Below are 13255 nucleotides of genomic sequence, written 5' to 3'. Positions count from 1 at the left end.
CAAACTGCACGCAGAGACATAACAATGGTATCCACAAGTTTATCTGACCCTGGAGAAGTAAATAAAGGACCTTACCATTACTCATTACCAAAATACCAAAGTAAATCTCTTCAAGGAAAAAACTGCTAGTCGTCAATGCTCGATTCAAATAATGCATATGTGACAAAGTGGATGATTCTAATGCATAGGACACTCAAGGACATTCAGAGACTTGTCCCGAAGCCACTCCCGCGTTGTTTTGGCTGTGTGCTTAGGGTCGTTGTCCTGTTGGAAGGTGAACCTTCGCCCCAACCTGAGCGCTCTGGAGCAGGTTTTCATCAAGGATCTCTCTGTACTTTGCTCTGTTCATCTTTCCCTCGATCCTGACTAGTCTCCCAGTCCCTGCTGCTGAACAACATCCCCACCTCATGATACTGCCACCACCATGCTTTACCGTAGGGTTGGTGCCAGGTTTTCTCCAGACGTGACGCTTGGCATTCAGGCCAAAGTTCAATCTTGGTTTCATCAGACAAGAGAACCTTGTTTCTAATGGTCTGAGAGTCTTTAGGTGCCTTTTGGCAAAATGTAAGAACGGCCCATTCAAAAGTGCTGAACAAATAGTTATTGACTACGACCGTCTTAGCTCACTCATTAAGGTCTTAATCGAAATTACAGATTGCCTCTCATCTGCTCATCGTTCCCTTGTGCCATAGTTTGTACATCTCAATTATCAGTAGAAGCCCCATTTGTTTAAGCAAGTCAGCCATGTCTTTTTAAAAAGGCAGTAAATGAGGCTGAATGAACTGTGTCGCTGCCAGACAAGTCTCTGCTGATAACCAGGTGTAGCGGTGGTAAGGATTCACTCCATGGTGCTGAAAAGAAAGCTCTGCTGTTGGGACAGCTTTATGTAGGCCCTAACAGTTTGTATGCACTGTTTGTCACTGTTATAGTGCAATTAATATATTGTTTAGTGTTGTGCAGTGGCTTTGCTGGCATGTAATCCCAAAAGAAAAAAAGTTGACTTTACCCCACCAAGATTTCCGTGTTAAAATCGCCATTGGGAGTCCCTAAACAAAATAATGAGAAGAAAATGCATTAATTTGTTGGGGCCACTAGAGGGCGGTGATCAGTGGCGATTTTAGCATGTAAATCTTGTACATGCACCACCAAGTCGGAACAGTAGCTAAATTACGAGGGGGAAAGGGACCAAATTATTAGGGTGGGGCACATGGGCTATTAACACCTTACTACACTTAGTATTACTTTCTTAGCTACAGTATACATATCTCCCTGGCATATTACATAATTTATGCAGCAGTATACAAGGCGTTTTAGGACTCATCGTTGTGCTGTTGTAACGGATGTGAAAGGCTAGCTAGTTAGCGGGTACGCGCTACTAGCGTTTCAATCAGTTACGTCACTTGCTCTGAAACCTAGAAGTAGTGTTGCACCTTGCTCTGCAAGGGCCGCGGCTTTTGTGGAGCGATGGGTAACGACGCTTCGTGGGTGACTGTTGTTGATGTGTGCAGAGGGTCCCTGGTTCGCGCCCGTGTCGGGGCGAGGGGACGGTTTAAAGTTATACTGTTACACTGTGCTCACTTGAACAGGAAGGTTGCGCGACGGTCCTTCTTGTGGGCAAATGTTGTCATCAAAGTCTGGCATTCTCTGGATTTATGGTGCTTTCAATACAACTGGGAACTCTGAAAAAACAAGGTTGAATCATGACGTCAGTGATTTTCAGGTCGGAGCTCTAGAAAGAGGCCTGAGTTCCCGAACTGGAATTCCGAGTTGGATGACCATTCAAAATGTATTTTCCTAGTTAGAGCTCGTTTTTCCCCTGAGTTCCCAGTTGTCTTGAACTCACTGAAGACTGAGATTTCCCAGTTCCGAGTTTCTAGTTGTTTTGATCGCGACAGAAGTCATGCTGGATTGACAGCATGGCCAATTGTATTCAACCTTTTCTGGCCCATGGTGTTGCGTGTGAATGTTTATCCTTTTAAGTTTGTAAAAGAGACCTTTAAACCCAGACGTGGACCACACACCCTCTCCACTAAATAGCAGGCTAGAGATTGCTTTGCAACCGTTGCAGTTAGCCACTGATTCCATATAATCTACTCATTGTTGAATTTGCGATTTCCAATGTTGGATTGAAAAAGGTTTTCCACTAGATTGTTGACGTGATTCATGATGATGACTACTTGTCTAGCTTGCTAGGTAAGCTTTTGAAAGTATGATGTTGGCATGATCAGTCCAATCAAAACTACGGTAGATATAACGTGATTTGGCGTCATTTTATCTGTGACCAATAACCTTGAGCCTTCTTGGATGGGAACTTCTAAAGTAAATATATGACAGCACCCAAGGGGGCTTGAACTTTCTAGCTCTCCCTATTATGCGGTGATATAGTGTCCGCATGAGTGACAGAACACTGAGCCAATCACGGCTCAACTAGAGAAGATTACCTACTCCTACACATATTTTCTCTGGCTGCCCCTCTACCACAGAAAGTACTGAGCTAGGCTTAAACACCTGCATTTTGGAGCTGCCTTACACAAGAAAGCAAAAAAGAGACCATGTTTGTATGCAGCTTTATGAACTCAATACATTTTATTTTTTTTACATAGTTTGCAAACTGATATGTGACATGTATTAATGCCAAAATAACATGCAAAAGAGGTAATAAAAAAAATAAATATATATATATATATTGGCTAAACAGGTGAACCGAAGGCAATGCTGTGCCTTCCCTGAATGACGGATCGCCACTGGGTACTCCAGCACTAGAGGTGGCGTAAAATCACCAATATTAGCTTTATGCTTTTTTCAAACACAAAATAAGAAGTAATGTTACTTTAAAATTGAGATAGCGCTCAATGGTGCTGCCCATGCATTCACCGGAATCGTTATGGTACAGATACAAAGACGAAGTCTCTTTCTAATATGGGTGGCGAATAGTGTAATGCCAGCAGCACAAAGTGCGGCCAAAGACTACCGGGTCACGGCCCAAAAAATACAAAAATGTCCTCAAATTAAACGCAATGTTCGCACGTAAACCAAACTAGATAACAATTCTTGCATTTTAATTTGGTTGTTGCTATGATGATAACAGTTCTTTGGAATTCCAATAATTATGTCATTCACTAGGCTGGAAAAAAAGAAGCACTATGATTCATGAAAATATCAGACATGCCTGCCTATGAATGAAATGTTAATAACAATGCCAGGGTATGGCGTGAATTGGGTGCCAACCTCATTTGTACCAAAGTAGAAACTGTAATGAAACTCTAGTCCAGAGAGTCGGGTTTGTTAAGTTTTGGTCCCAACCAGGGCAGGGCAAAAGCTGCTACACGAGATTTGTAGGCTAAACCGGATTATTAATTACATCTCGGGCATGATATTAGCTCATAATTATTAAGGTCATAGGGTCTGAAGCGAAAGGTTTGCAGAACATTCCAGATGTGACACGTTAGTGCGTGCGTTAAGTTCAAGGGGTGGCCATGCTGTCATTAGCCAAGATTGCTTAATTGTTTAAGTGAAAAAGCCTATAATAGCCTACATATTTAACTTGGACTCAGAGAAAAGCGCTCTTAATCATTTCTAGTAGTCAGTGGGCGGTCTCCAGCACTTGAATGAAAGCTCCAGTTCACTGCTCAGCTGCGGTATTGGGTGGAGTCTTGTGCGCTTGACGCTTCACTGGAACAGGAGACCTGCTACATTACGCACGGGGAGGTCGCCAAGTACGCCAGTACCGCGAGGAGACTGGAGGGCAGAGAACTCTGAGAACAAAGCTAACGATTTTATGTTTTTGTTCTACGAAAAGGAAGAGTTTGTTACTCCATCCCTGTATACAGAGTGACGTTTTGGGACATTTGGATATATTTTTCTCAGAAGCCTATGGTTCTTTAAGGTAAGTGTATATCTAAATGTTTAAGAAAGTTAAGTACAGTACATTCAATGTAAATGTGTCTACCATACCTTGTGTCTATGGAAGCCTATTTTGGACTAATTTGGTCTAATATTTCAAATCTGCAATGAAAATACTGGGAATGGGAATATGAAGTCCCAGTGTCCCACAGCAAAATATCTTAATTTTAGGCTTTATTTGATCATGACATAAACTCATAGGCTACATCGAAACCAATGGCGAGAATGGAATGTGTCAAAGCAGTCACCTTGACAAATCATCCATCAACAGCTTTGAGCATCCAATGTAAGTTTATTTGAAGGTCATAAACAAGGAGGGCTTATCCGGTGGAGCCTGTTTGCTCGTCGCTAACATACCCGATCCAGAATAACTCGTCTATCAGTTTATGAGCTTTGTACTAGTGATGCTGTGCCAAAAAAACTCCACTGTATGTACTAGGTATATTGTAATAACCTGCTATAGAGGGTGTAATAACTGTATTATGAGAACGACGCACTAGTCGAGGGACCTACTGAACAAGGTGAACCGTGTTTATGGCTGTGACTTGGATGTGTTGCCCCGCTGAGGCGACCAGCATTGGCAAACATGACAACCTGTTGCAAAATGACTGATACTTCAGCTGAAATGGTTGAGTCAGTGTCAGTTTGGAGTTCAAACTTTTGGGTTGAGAGTTTGGCATTTACATGAAACAGATTTACCCTGAAGAAGTGTTTGGGGGTGGAAGGAATGAGGAAGACATTTTCCCAGGGGAGAGTGTTCTGTTCTCACCAGCTGGCTCCGCTGAGAGTATTGAGACAGTCAACATGATATTGATGTTACAGTAAACCAAAACGCCACTGTGTTATTACATTCATTCTATTACCGTACACCCTTTGTTCAGGCTATCAGGGAAGTAGTCTTATACTGTACACCTACTACTATGTTATTGTTTGAACTAGCCTCCTTTCCTTAAAGCCGTCCCTCTTCTCTCTGTTTCCAGACTGTTTGAGGAGATTAAAAGGTTATTCAGAGTGAGAGCAGACACGTTCCCTCGACTTTCTCTCCAAGGACTGCTCGGAAACCCCTGACCCTTCATGAGATGCCCAGGAGTTGCCTGGCATTTGACCCTATAACCATGGACGTCCGAGTGCAAGCCAATCCGAACCTCTACTTTGGTGTCAACGGGGGTCACGATGGCGCTGATAGAAACTCCCACAGTAAACCATTTGTGAGTATAACTTATATGAATCCCTTTCCATTAATGGTTTATTCTCTTGGTATCTTAGGTCAAAATGTAAATATTTCTCCCTTTGTTCACAATTTACGCACCCATATTAAGGGGGCATGGCGTTGAAGTATTCACCCACTTGTTCCTGGTTTAGAGCAGGTGTTTTTCATCGTGTGACTTAAGAAAAACCTGACTTATCTGTTTATACACCAAAGTCTGTCTCCATGCCCCCCTCTGTCATGCTGCCACTGAGAATTTACACAGGATTAATGACTACATCCTGTTGCATGCCTCAGGGATAACACACACACACACCACAGAGACTGAGGGAAACCGGTTAAGGTGCAGTTTTGTTGGTCCTGCTTCACACAACAGAAGTCAGTGGTCTTTGTGTTTGGTTTCGAAATTAGTTTGCCTACAGATGTGCACGCGTGTGTGTTGGTGCGTGTGTGAGTGTGCACATGGGTGCGTGCATACATGTGTTTGTATGGCTGGTGTGTGTGGCTGAGTTGAACAGGTCTGTGTTGTGGTACAGATTTACCTCTGGTAAAGGTTGATCTCTCCATCCCTACAGTGATGCCTAGCAACGAGATGGCATCCTGCTGCGGTAACCTGTTGACCCTCGTAATCACAGGCACAGGGTCGTAACTTGAAACAGCAAACAAAAAATATTTGGTTTGTCGCTGATTGACAGTGGTGGTAATGGTTGATGAAAAGTGGTATGGGTGCATCCGTTGTTTATTTTCTGGTTGCAATAAAAATGGGCCATTGTCAGCCAGGTATTTGTGTCTGTGTGCGCTTTCCTGGGTTTGTGTGTCTACTGCCTACATGTGTGTATTTAGATGACACATTGTTTTATGGGGGATCTTCAGTATATATAGCTAGTCTCTAGCTCATTTGTGCATTCTGTTGACCTCGTACCTTTTTCCTAAACCCATTAAGGTTCATTTGAAACAATCTAACCAGGTTGCCCTTTGATTCAGTGTATTATCTTGAGTGAAACAGACCCCAGGGAGCAGTGGAAAAATCTATAGTCAGTGTCATCCAGCAGCTGTCAAAGCAGCCCTATCATTGTATACCCTATGCCTATTGTGTTGTGTTCTGTGGCTGTATGTGCTCTGTACAGAGGGACAGGTAGTGATGTAACATGTAGGCAGTGAGGCCTCCCTGTTGGAGAGGCTGGAGGGTGTAGGCTCCTTCCTCCAGGTCTCTGTGCTAGGTTGAGGGGGATTAGAAGGTTGAGAGGTGGGAGAGCACGAACAAGCAGCACTGTTCTCACCGTGGCTCATACGCACACACAAACATACGAGAGATGGCAGGCAGCTGGATGGATTGGGACACAAAAATCATGCAAAAAATGTTGGCAGGCAGATAGATGTCCACGAGCGGATGGTCTCTAAAACACAGCACACCGAACGAACGGCAGGCGAACGGCAGATCAACATTCAGTGTAGTGTGTGTGGTCCTTTCGAGTATGAGGGGAAAGGCTAAACCAACAGGATCTGTGTTTGTTTACATCCTTTACATAACTTTTTTAAGGCAACAGGAAGTATATTCCATACACTAGACCTGATTATAGTATAGGAGATACTGTATGTCACATTAATGTAACTCGTGTTACAATTACCCCTTAACCAAAGAGCACCTTTAACCTACGTTTCTGATGATCTACTCGTGTGTCCCTGTAGTCGGCGTTTCCCATCCAAGTAACTTGTGTGTTGTGTTGCCCTGTGCCCTGTGTCGCCCCCTACAGGAGGATAAGGCGCTACATTTCTTAAGCCAGGAGGAGCAGGATTGTATCCTCTTCTTTGAGAAGACCATCGACTCCCTGCTAACTCCCCCAGCAGTAGATGAGCTTGATGGACCAGGACCCCCCATACGGGCATCCGCCCCCAGCCTCAGCCCCGTACCACCCCTCTCAGCCTCGGACAGACGCACCACCCCCAAGGACATCATAGACCTGGTTCGCCCAGCACAGCCTGATCTGGTCCACCCCACACATGCACCATTCAACCCCCCCATGCCAGGTACAGCACAGTTCGCTCCTTGCTCCACCCTAAACAGTACTGTTTACATTTGATTATCAGTCCCTTGGATCATTAGAATTACCACAGTCAAATGAGATCAGACTTCATCACAATCATCAGCATGACAGATTACTCAACATTGACATTTGTACTATATAGTGAATATACAAGTGTCACGTGGGCTCCCTCTCCGGCCTCTAGGTCACAAGGCTGCTCGTTAGGGCGCACACCTGTCACCAGCGTTACTGCGCATAATGACACTCACTTGGACTCCATTATCTCCTTGATTACCTGCCCTTTATATGTCACTCCTTTTGGGTTCTTCCCCAGTCGTCATCGTTGCTGTTTCATGTCGGAGCTCTGTTTGTGTTTCTTGTTTTGTTCATTTATTAAAATGTATTCACTTCCCGAACTTGCTAACCCGACTCTCAGCGTACATCGTTACAACAAGAAATATGATTGACTTTCCATTGACCCAAAGGTTTTTTGAAGATATAGATTTGCCATTGACCTTGTCTTTTGAAGATACAGAACGTACAGCGAACTGATGAGTTTACCTCTCAAACTCTTTCTCTTTGCAGATTTCACCCAGAACATGGTAATGAACAACCCTGAGAGGCATTTTGAGAACAAGCCGAGGCGTGAGGGGATGGAAAACTTCCCTACAGAGTACAACCTGCCGCCCCCTGGCAAGGACAGTGCCCCCTATGGCCACGCCCTGTACCAGCCTGTAGGCTCCGTCCCCACCCCCGTCCGCATCGCCCAGAAGATTGCAGAGCACCAGGGGAGTGTGGGGAACACCAACATCCTCTCTTCCTCCCTCCTGTCCAACTGCCGTAGGAACCTTGATTTAGAGAACGTAGAGAGACCACCCACCTCCCCGGATTATCCAATCAAACAGGACCCGACCACCTCAGCCAAGCCCACCCATTACCCCAACAACATCAGCATGATAATGGGCAGCAACCAGCACCACAGCCATTCGCTGGCCAATGTGAACCTCCAGGATAGGAAGTCTCAGATGCTGGCTAACCTATCAGGGACGTCCCACCCTGTGGAGGCGGAGGAGCTCCATGGGCTGCAGAACGCCCAGGTAAACCTTCCCACCCGCAGTGTGTCTTTCAGGGATCCCACTCCAAATAAGTCCCGGATGGAGGCACTGTCCAAACTGGGCTTGACCCGAAACCACACCCACAATAGCAGCACAAACACCAAACCCGCTGCTGCCCCGATTCCGGTTGCCACCCCTACACCCGTTCCCATGCCTACCCCTACACTGACACCCGTGAGTAAACCAGATGTGGCCAGACAGGCAAAGACCTTGCCACCAGCAACAGTCAACACCAACACCTCTCATGCAAGTATCCATGACAACAAGCCTGCTTCTCCGTCACCCGAAGTCTCGTCCAAGGACTTTAACAGCTATGGCGGGAAGACCATCGTGGTGAACCCCTCTAAGGCTGCTGCTGTAGCTCCCTCCACCAGTGGCCATGGCAGTAAGGCCCACCCAGTGACCTCTCACAGTGACTTCAACCCTTACGGGGGTAAGACTAAGGTAATGAAACCTGCTCCTGTTACCACAACCAGGGCTGACCTAACCCAGCCAGACATCGAGAGCAGGGCCGTGCCTCCCCCAGCCTCCACCTCAGCCAGAGTGATGCCTTCCCCAGCCTCAACCCCAGCCAGAGTGATGCCTTCCCCAGTCTCCACCGCCACCCCAGCCAGAGTGATGTCTCCCCCAGTCTCCACCTCCACCCCAGCCAGAGTGATGTCTCCCCCAGCCTCCACCCCAGCCAGAGTGACGCCTTCCCCAGCCTCAACCCCAGCCAGAGTGATGCCTTCCCCAGCCTCAACCCCAGCCAGAGTGATGCCTTCCCCAGCCTCAACCTCTACCCCAGCCAGAGGGATGCCTTCCCTAGCCTCAACCCCAGCCAGAGTGATGCCTCCCCCAGTCTCCACCTCCACCCCAGCCAGAGTGATGCCTTCCCCAGCCTCAACCTCCACGCCAGCCAAAAGGATGCCTCCACCAACCTCCAGCTCCATCCCAACCAAAGGAGAAACCATGTCCTACGAGGTCAAGAGCTACGGGGGGAAGACCAGAATGGTCACCCCATCCGACACCACCCCCTCTACCATTACCACCCCTGACATCCTCACACACACCCTAGTGAGGTACCCCAGCAAAGCTTCAGCCCCAGTGCCTTCTCCAGCCTCCAGACCTTTCCGCTATAGCACTCCCCCTAGCGCCAATAGGGCGGGGGCGTCTCCCTCTTCTCCGGAGTCCCGGCCGAAGTCCGCCGTCTCCAAGCCATCGTTCCGCTCCCAGGGGATCACTGTGCAGTTCTCCGGACGGGGAGTGACAGATGAGTCACGCAGAGAAGCTCTCCGGAAACTGGGACTGCTGAAAGACACTTTCTAACTCTCTGCATAACCTCTATTCAGCTTCCAGGTGGACAGACGTAACGAAGGCCTCTGGAGTTTTTCTGAAAGGGTGTGAGGCGTGGCAGGAGAGGATACCTACATTACTGTGGAATGATCCGGGCTGAAACCGGCACACCCGGTTCTGAGCGCTGAATGCTGACAAACGAGTCCGACACGTCACATGGCCTAGTTGACAAATACACACACGCAGACATGTACACACACATTCGTCAAACAGACATACACGCACTCAAACACACACGTGCACATGCACTCATACCCACAAATACATTCACCCAACAATCCCACACTTATATGCATCAAAGCACTATCTCTTAATTGTGCTCTATTTAACTGTAGTCCGACGAAGTGTTTTACATTGCCTCTGAATCAAGACATATTGTACTTTACAGTATACATGTACCTCTAATATTCTCTGGGCCAAAACAGACAAAAAAAACAGACCTGTTCAAAGGGTAATGCAGACAGCTGAATGTCTTTGGCATTGGCACATTTGGCAGAGACCGACTTTTTACTACCTTTGCCACCTTCTGATGTCACATCCTCAGCTACCAGTGAGAATCCTTACACGCTCTCACTCTCCAAAGATGGATTTATATACCCAATGTAATTACATTGACTTTGTATGACACTATAATGATTACTGATCAGTTTGAGCCTGGTACTGATAAAGTGAACTGGAATCATTATAAACTGGCTGTGCAGTCACCTGAGAACTGAAGAGCCTCACAACATGTTATTTTGTTTACCGATTTCAGCGTCGTTGTTATCCAGGGGGTTATTAAGAGTGTGATGCATCTCACCGTTCAGCTCTTAAGAGCATGAACAAGCACATAGTTTGAGGGACTTTCCTGGCAGAATAAGGTTGAATTAACTTCACTCACTAATTGTCACGTTTACTCCCGCTCCCCCCTCTCTACGCACACCTGCCACCATCGTTACGCGCACCTGCGCCTCATGACACTCACCTGGACTCTATCACCTTCCTGATTACCTCCCCTATATCTGTCACTCCCCTTGGCTCTTTCCTCAGGTGTTATTGACTCTGTTTCTGACTAGCTGGTTCATGTATATACGCTACTCGTGTTACTTGCATTGTTCAATGTTCATTTATTTATTAAATTCACTCCCTGTACGTGCTTCCCTACTCCCAGCGTACACGTTACACTAATCTATTAGAATGTATCTATATTCCCTGTGAGGACGGTAACCATCCTACTCATAAATATTGATGATATCCTACTTGATAGGTATTTATGCACCCATTGATTTCCACTGCTGCCATATGGTATGTTAAAGACAGGTCACTCGGAAAGGGGTACATTCCCTCATGCAAGAGCAAAGCTTAGAAACGTAACAATTGATTGGCATACCAAGCAAACTAAGTGACAATTAAAATAGTTTGCATTCATGTACCTCATATGCTCAGCTCAAAGGATATCAAATTATTGGAAGTTCTGAAGTGACCCCATGTGTTTATCTCCTCATATGACATTTTTGTGAATGTAAGTTACAGAAAAGAGGGAGTGCAAGACAGGCTTGAGTTTCTAGGAAAGGAGTGATATGTAACTACAGCGCTGGCTAAAGTGTATTTTTACTCCATGGACATTCCTCCCACACAAAACCACTGGATGTGGTTTGAAATGTAGACTTTTACTACTTTGAGGGGGGAAAAACGTAACTTGGTGAGGACGGGCAAGGGCTTGCAATGTCCAAAACACAAACACTGAAGCCACAGAATCCAGAAATACTCACAAGGACCATTTTTTCTTGTTTTGCCCTTCTTTTGTTCATGTACTGTATGCTGAACTTGCATTTGCAATATGTCATTTAACTGTCATCATAACTGATGCCTCTTGTTTCTCGCTGGACTGCAGATATATTGGTACATAACCCTCTGTGTGTGTGTGTGTGCGTGTGTGTGTGTGTGTGTGTGTGTGTGTGTGTGTGTGTGTGTGTGTGTGTGTGTGTGTGTGTGTGTGTGTGTGTGTGTGTGTGTGTACGTGAGTACGTGAGTGAGTGAGTACGTGAGTGAGTGAGTACATGAGTGAGTGAGTACGTGCGTGTGTGAAACATGTTTGAGTGAGTACGTGAGTGAGTACGTGAGTGAGTACGTGCGTGCGCGAAACATGTTTGTCCATTTTAAAGTTTTTTTTTTAATGAAAAAAGTCAGACTCCGGTTTTGTAGTTCATCTACAGTAACTCATGAAGTATCTAATACACACAAACACATACTGGGAAAATATACCTGTAGTTTGCAGACCCAGAGAGAGAATCCAAAAAGACTCACGTTACAAAATCTTTATTTGACATTCAATTAACATTTACAAATTGTCAACAAAAGTTGCTGCTATGGTACAACAGCGGCTTTATATATTTTGCTCATTGTCATATTGTACACAACGTTTAATGTACATCTGTGTCACCTAATAAAGAGACTAATATACATAACTTATCCTATCCAGAGTTTGTTATTCTTCGCAGGGCATTTACCATGTTATGAATGAGTAGAATCTCAGTGTATGGTTTATAATGATTTCTCTTCCCTGGGAAATACTTCACCATGGTTTTAATGGAACAGTAAACAGACAAGCTTTCCAGGGCATCAACTCACCTCAGCCTACACTCGAACCCCTTATTCTATTACTTCATTGACTGTCCATCCATGAAGGTCATGATTCCAAAGTTCCCTGTCTCCTTTCTGCCACTAAGATGAAATAATTGGACAGTCAAACTCCCATAAGTCTTCCTCAATATTGTTTTTGTCTTTCCCTTTTTGACAGATGACAGAGGAAGATGACAGAGATGATGACAGAGGAAGACGTAAGAATATGGAGATACCTTCTCTTTCGTACAGAATATTTCCCTGGAGAGCTGTAGCCCACTGTGTACTCTCTCTGCTAGGTGGACGGCCGCTCCCAGTTTCACATGGGTATGCTGTCTACACTGCAGAGTCAGACCACTTTACCCAGCCCCAACAGAGAGCCTCTCTTTCCCTCTGTGGGGCATGGGTCTGAGTGTGTGTGACCAAGAACATCTGGGGCATTGGCTATTTTGGGAGTGTGAGCGAGGGCAACTAAAGCTGTGGTTGGGTAAGGAGTGTGTGTGTGTGTTGAGGGGAGGTACGAAGGCAGGAAGTGAGGAAATAAGCATGTTTAGGGTCTGTAATTAGAGGCAGCATAAAAAACATTTAAGAGTGCCCTCAAACAAACACACACACTCCCTCTGCCATACTACCTCTTTCTCTTACACACAGATGCACGAATACAGTCTTGCACTCCCTCTCATACACACATAGGTACATCAATGGAGGCTTAGCTCCCAGCCATATTGGTGGGACCAGGGTTGGGGAGTAACGGATTACAAAACGGTAACTGTAAACATTACCAGTAAAAATATTGTAATCAGATTACAGATACTTTTGACAAACTAGATGCTTACTTCAAGGATTACTTTTAAATTCAGAAAGGAGGTTTGCAAAAATAAATCTTTGACATTTCTGTTTTCTCAATGACATTCAAATCCGCATTGAAAAATCTCGCAAATGTAAGTTTGTTCCACCTGAGCGAGTCTGACCACAAGTCAGAGACCACTATGATGACACAGCACATGGGTTTGATGGATCGCGGGAAAAGAGCAGGAATAGGCTTTTGTAGGCTACAATCCAAGCAATGT

The 13255-nt window shown here is 45.5% G+C and overlaps 1 protein-coding gene across 1 annotated transcript; it reads left to right on the top strand.

The window, feature by feature from the left end:
• Positions 1–3665: 3665 nt before the first annotated feature.
• On the top strand, positions 3666–12031 carry LOC129838897 (mucin-2-like). The gene is made up of 4 exons (XM_055906154.1): positions 3666–3886; positions 4884–5111; positions 6865–7138; positions 7720–12031. Exons 2-4 carry the CDS (start codon positions 4983–4985, stop codon positions 9555–9557), a joined length of 2241 nt encoding a protein of 746 aa, XP_055762129.1. The 5' UTR covers positions 3666–3886; positions 4884–4982; the 3' UTR covers positions 9558–12031.
• Positions 12032–13255: the final 1224 nt, after the last annotated feature.

Source organism: Salvelinus fontinalis, chromosome 39 (assembly GCF_029448725.1).
Source record: "Salvelinus fontinalis isolate EN_2023a chromosome 39, ASM2944872v1, whole genome shotgun sequence".
Classification (NCBI taxonomy): Eukaryota; Metazoa; Chordata; class Actinopteri; order Salmoniformes; family Salmonidae; genus Salvelinus; species Salvelinus fontinalis.
The sequence above is the reverse complement of the archived record's forward strand: the minus strand, read 5'-3'. Positions and strand labels throughout refer to the sequence as shown.